The 6,700-nt window shown below is 34.1% G+C and overlaps 1 protein-coding gene across 1 annotated transcript; it reads right to left on the reverse strand.

The window, feature by feature from the left end:
- Positions 1 to 3,558, reverse strand: LOC113324983. The gene is made up of 7 exons (XM_026573236.1): positions 3,423 to 3,558; positions 3,157 to 3,305; positions 2,613 to 2,919; positions 2,380 to 2,478; positions 1,393 to 1,875; positions 1,175 to 1,249; positions 1 to 1,079 (listed from the first exon to the last, which is right to left on the reverse strand). The coding sequence occupies exons 1-7, from the start codon at positions 3,556 to 3,558 to the stop codon at positions 1 to 3; spliced, it is 2,328 nt and encodes a 775-aa protein (XP_026429021.1).
- Positions 3,559 to 6,700: the final 3,142 nt, after the last annotated feature.

Below are 6,700 nucleotides of genomic sequence, written 5' to 3' on the forward strand. Positions count from 1 at the left end.
TCAAATACCACCAGTTAGAGTTCCAACTACCTGACATTGTGAATCTCTAACAACAACTCCAAATCCTGCAGAACCATGATTTACAAAAGAAGAGCCATCACAACATAACATTATGAAACCATGTTCAGGTGGAAGCCAATTGCATTTATTAGTACACTGAAACCCGGACATTCTAAGACCCAAATGAAATCTAGAAATTATTTCTTGGTCATAGTTTTGACACCATTTGGTTCCTGTGATTCTCAACCCTCCTTCATGCACTAATTTTAGTATTCTGCATTTAAATCCATTCATATTTGGCTTAATAACTTCAAAAAGTATTTTATTCTTATGAAACCATAATTCCTTTAAAATGACACAAACTGCAGTAATCCATACTTTTTTAACCAGAGGAATCTTGTTTGAAGTACTTTTCCATACTTCAACAAAAGAATTTGGAAGATTAAATTTAAATATGTTGCATATCCATCTCCAAACTTCTACACTGAATCTGCATTCCCATAACACGTGATGCATACTATCTTGTTCTGTCTCACAGATACAACATCTTGAGACTATATCATAACCATTTATAACCATGATAGTGTCATCCATATACACCCCCTGAATAAGCTTCCATACATTGCTTGCTACTGAAGGATGAATAAACGGTTTCCATATATACCTGGACCAGCTTACTGAAAATTCTTTGTGCCTCAGTTTATTCACAGCCTCAGGAATTGAGAATTCTTCTTTTAAGTTGCCTGTCCATAATAAAATATCTTCACCTCCAAGGACCTCTGGCATTCTGAGATTTTGTAGCAGCTGTTGAAGATCAACATCTAAAGACCATTTTCCATCTATCAAAATATCAGAAACTTTTAAGTTAAGATTTTCAGATATATAAGAAATGTTTCCAAATCTACCAATGAGACTGCAATCTCCAATCCACAAGTCAAACCAGACAGAGATTTTCGCTCCATCACCAACATTCCATATGATATCACCTTTAAGTGCCTCCCAAGCCCATTTTAAACCTGGCCACACAGTAGATTTTTTCCACTTTGTACTCCATTGACCATTTTTGTCCTTGTATTTTGCTTGAAAAACAGAGCCCAATTATCTGTTGAATTATTAATCTTCCACATCATTTTCATAAGAAAAGTTTTGTTAATAACTTCTAGTCTTGAAATACCTAAGCCTCCTTCACTTAATGGTGTGCAAACTCTTTTCCAAGAAAATTTGTTGTACTGTCTTATATCACCATCACCTGACCAGAGAAAGTTTCTCATGATTCTTTCACAAGTTTTATGATGGATGCTGACCATTTTTAAACTGCCATATTATAAACTGGGATGCTACATAAAACAGATTTAATTAACACCAATCTTTCTTGAAAAGATAATAACTTGCCTTTCCAAGTAGCAAGTTTCTTTTGCATCATCTCAACCATAGGCCATATTGTTGATACCTTCACTCTGCCAACAATGAGAATCACTCCAAGATATTTATCCGGGAATACACTTCTTTCCATTTGAATCATATCTTTAATTTGATTGTTCCTCAATTCAGAAGTACCATCAATGAAAATTTTACTTTTTTGTTTATTAATAGTTTGTACTGAACATTTCTGGTAAGCTTCAAGTAGCTTCATGAGATTTAAAGTGCTCTTTTTAGCTCCATTACAGAAAATGAAAACATCATCAGCAAAGAATAAGTGAGTTAGATGTATACCTTTCCTTTCAACCATTCGATAGATTAGTTTTTCATTCACCATTTGAGTTATTCTTCTATTCGATGCTTCTTCCATTAACAAAAAAAAGGGAGACAGGGGATCACCCTGTCTTAATCCTCCTCCAACTGAGAAGAAGCCACAAGGACCACCATTTATCATAACTGAAATTTTTGCAGATTGAAATAAGATATGAAGCCATTCACACCAATTCTTGGAAAAACCAAATTTCTGCAAACTTGAAATAAAAAATCCCAGCTGATAGAATCATAAGCTTGAGATATGTCTAACTTAAGATCTACATTTCCACATCTCCTTTTCTTTGACATTTCATTTACCAATTCAGAAGCTAGTAAGATCTGATCTTGAATACATCTACCTTTTCACATAAGCTACTTGTTGAGGAGAAAACAATTTGTGCATAAGTGTACAAATTCTTGTAGACATACTTTTAATAAAAATTTTGAACATGACATTACTTAGACCAATTGGCCTGAATTGATTAGGATTTTTAGCATTAACAGATTTTGGAAGAAGAACTAAGAAGTTGGAGTTAAGTCCTTTAGGAATGAACTTCATTTTCCAGCAAAATTGAATGACTTCAACTACATCTTGATTGATAATATTCCAACATGATCTATAAAAACAATCAGAGAAACCATATGTACCTGGAGCACTATCTTGATCCATAGCAAAGATTGTTGCTTTAATTTCATCTGTACTTGGAATTTCTTCTATCATTTCCTGATATTCTTTTGTAATCACCTCTGGAGTATCATTTAAAATATGATCAACCTTCTCCAATGCCTGATACTTAAACTTTTGTTCAAAATAATTTACCAATTCTTCTGCTATCTTCTTTTGATCGGAGATAATATATCTATAACATCTTCCAACTCACTGATAATATTTCTTGCTTGTCTAATTTTAAGATTAGCATATAGAAATCCAGTATTTGCTGCACCATCTTTGATCCACTTTGTTCTTGATTTTTGTTTCAGAAAGGTGTTTAGTTGTACTTCTTTAGAATTATACAAATTTTGTGCTGCTACCAGAGTATTAAGTGCTTCTTCATCAAATGGATTACTATCTGAATTGATCATAACATCTTGTACTTTAGCTTCAGCCTCCTTAACTTGTACATTTATATTACCAAACACATTCCAATTCCACTCCCTAAGAATCTTTTTTAGCTTTTTTAGTTTTTGCTGAAAGACAAAAGCAGGATCACCTTCCAAACCAACATTTGTGTGCAACTTCCATAAAATTTGGATGTGATAACCACATTTTCTGAAATCTCATAGGTGCATTTTGTGGTTTAGGAATATGAGCACATCTACCAAGCAAAGGAGCATGATCATATGCCACCCAGAGACCTACTTTATATCCCCAACCTTCAAATTTTTGTAACCGTAATTGGTTGAAAACAACTTTGTCTAGATTACATAATATCCTTTTGCTACCATGTTGAAATTAGACCATGAATGCATAAGACCAGTTTGAGTAGCTTGAATCAATTCACAAGTATCTAAATAATTATTAAAGTCCATCATTGCACTTCTATTTGGGTTCTTACCCCCAATTTTCTCCTCAACTGAAGTAATAACATTGAAATCACCAATGTCTAACCAAGGCTTATTTAAACCACTTATAACTTAAATTTCTGACCATAAAAACCTTCTTTGAACCACACCCACATGAGCATGAATACCAGAAATAAGAACTCCACCAATATCAACTGTAATCATTTGACTTGATATTGATACTACTGTAGGAGTAGGCAAATTTCTATTCCAAAATAACCAGATATTTCCTTTTTTATTTGAAACTGAATTGTGAATTACCATGCTTTGCATACCTGGTAAATTCAATTTATTGCAAAATGAAGAGGAACAAACTACTTTAGGTTCTACAACCCATACTACTGAAGGATTAAACTGATTTATTAGAGCCCATAATTTATTTTGAGACCTGGCTCTTCTAAGGCCTCTTAAATTCCAAAATAAGACTTTCATGGTTTGGATTGGAGGCCTTTAGTGCCTCATTTTCCTTGATTTTTTCTAAAATTATACTTGCTAGGAATTTGAGTACCAGATGGAACTTGAGTATTAGTTACCTGATTAATTGTGAGCTCCTTTGCACCAGAGATAGAAGAAGTACTTGCTGTTGAAGGCTTTTGAACCACTATGGACCAAGAAGTAACGGGAATTCTTTCAGAAGACATTGTACCATCCTTGCCATGAAGTTAACCACACTTTTCTCTATATAATTATTATCCTCAACCATTTTAAAAATTCTTATAGGAGTAAGAATGTCCTGTGTTTTTTCCTCCACATCTTTCTCTTCCACAATTACATCATCATATTGTAAAGAGTGAAATCTTCCATTTGTAATAAGAACTTCATTGTTTAACTGAGGAACAACAATATCAGGTACTATTGGAGGTGGACAAATATCAAATGGTTCTTGCAATTTAGTCACATGAGGACCAACAGTTTCACTTCTTCCTTCAGGAGACTCAGTTGGATGTTCCATATTTGGAGTCTTCTTAAATCTACACTCAAATAATGAATGCCCAACAATTTTACAATTTGAGCAAAATTTTGGAAGTTTATTGAGTACACTACCTTGTGAGAAACTACCAAATTTAGTTATAATCCATAACTTGTTTGGAATTGGTTTAGCAAGATCTAAATCAACCGATACTTTTGCAGCATATCCACTTGTATATTTGAGAGTATCTTCATCTACTTTGACAGGATTACCAATTGCATCACAAATTGTAAACAAGGTTTTATCATCCCAATATTCTAAACTCAAACCTGGAAGAGAAACCCAAACCAAAGCATGAGAAGTTCTTTGATTCTCAGGTCTGAAATTAGGAATCAAATTTCTAGTTCTTAATACCTGATCCTGAACATCCCATATATAATTTTTGCTGTAATTTTTATCTTCATCATTTGATAGCTTAATTACGAAAAAACCTTTTCCTAAAAGAATTAATTGACAATTACTAGATAACTTCCACTAATTTTTCAGAATACCCATTGCATCAACAAACTTAAATCGAAGAAAATCCAATCTACCTATTAATGAAAATTTCATGAATCATACATGTTGTCACCTTTCTCATCAGTTAAGGGAATCGAAGGAAATTTTTCAGATGGATCTGAAATATTAACCACCCTAGAACCACTTGCAGAAAATTCATGATCCATTTCACTCGCCATCTTTAGATTCAAACACACTACCAGAAGGTACTCATTACTACCAGATAACCGTTAGAAAACACCTGATCCAAAGGAAAAAAAAAATCGTTCATTCAATTTAGGATGTGTTCTTCGGAACCAGAGAAACTTGATTCTCTGAATCAAGTGTTTATCTTGTCACTGTACTTACAGGTACATGATAATTGGTATCAGACTCAGTTTCGATTCATGGGGGATGTTTTGTATCTAGCTAGGGCGAAAGCTGCAGCTTATATCCATTTACTTGATCTAAGGAGGCGATATAGTGATTTGCTTAAGGATGTACCTTCACAAGTCGAAATTATCATCTTTGGCAAACAGAGTCTCAAATATCCTTCGCCAAGCTTAGGTGGGAATCAATTCAGCTACCACCATCAGTGGTGAAACAATTAGAGTCGATTCGTGGGGTTACAGTAGCTCAACAGATTCAGGAAGAAATTCACTCTGCAGAACCAACAGTAGAAGAAGCTTTAGTTCCAGATGAAACAAAGACTGAAGAATTGTTTGTGGATGACGAATTGATTGTTGATTCCATTGATGAGTTGATTCCATCGTTCTTCTTTGATGACAAAGCATATCCAACCAGTGGCGTAGAAGAATATTTGATTCTTTTGTTTTTCTTCGATGAAGAGAAAGAAGATTCGATAGTCTAATTAATTCCAACCAAGGATGTGAACGCTGCCGTGAATGAGTTCGAGAGGAAGAATTAGATTTTGAATCTTCACAAACCACTAATTGGTGAGTATTTTTCAAATATTCTCAATTTATCTCGTAACATATTTTATCCAGGAAAGTATCTCAAACTCATTAAGAGGCTTTGTTATCTTGCTGGTGTTTCTGAATTTGGTTTTGATACAATTACTTCATGTTCTTTTACACTCTATGTTTTTTTAATTTTAATGGATGAATTTGGTAGAAATTTTGTATGTGCGCTGATTTCTAAGAATGGGTACTGGCCAGATTCATGGTCAAGAGATCAAATTGTTAATATGTTGGCTAATGGTAGTGTTTCGAGTATCACCTGGCAGCTATTTGTTAAAATGCTTCTACTGGATAATGTATTTTGTGAGTACAAAATTCATAAATATATAAGCCAACTTGCTGATTCTCGATTGTTATTCGATCGAGGAAAGGAGATCGAGCTCAGTTTAGGGAATTCTGGTTTTGCTAAAAGTTATTATAAATTTGGGTCTCAGTTTGACGTGTGCTTGAAATGGTTGGATGAAAACTATAGAAAACTATTTCAAGAGGCAGGTTCTTTTTATAGAGGACAATTGTTTCTTCAATGGATTTCTAGTCTTAGGTGTCAGTCACATGTGTTGTGTATAAGTTCAACTGGATTGGTGTCTGTTAAGGATGGTGATAATGGTTGTGAAAGGTAAGCTATTAGTGAAGTTGTCATGAACAACTATTTCTAGCATGACTCTGTGGACGCTGGTGGTTGTAGCTGAGCAGATTTTCCAAATGATTGTTAACATGTGTAAGTCAAGATACACAGTTAGGGTCGATGAATACCTATTCATTATCATCATATTTTCTCGCTGGATATATGATCGGGGCAAGGTGTTCGATAGTAAAGGGTATTTTTATTTTTCTGATGCTTTTGAATCTTGTGTTGACACAACTACTTCTCGAGTCACTATACTTTTTGTGTCAAATGAGACGAATGAATACAATGCTGAATCTGTGTATGAGCTAATTTCGGAGCTTGAGTTCTATTTAAATTTGATAATTGCGTCCT

This window comes from Papaver somniferum, chromosome 11 (assembly GCF_003573695.1).
Source record: "Papaver somniferum cultivar HN1 chromosome 11, ASM357369v1, whole genome shotgun sequence".
NCBI classification, from domain to species: domain Eukaryota; kingdom Viridiplantae; phylum Streptophyta; class Magnoliopsida; order Ranunculales; family Papaveraceae; genus Papaver; species Papaver somniferum.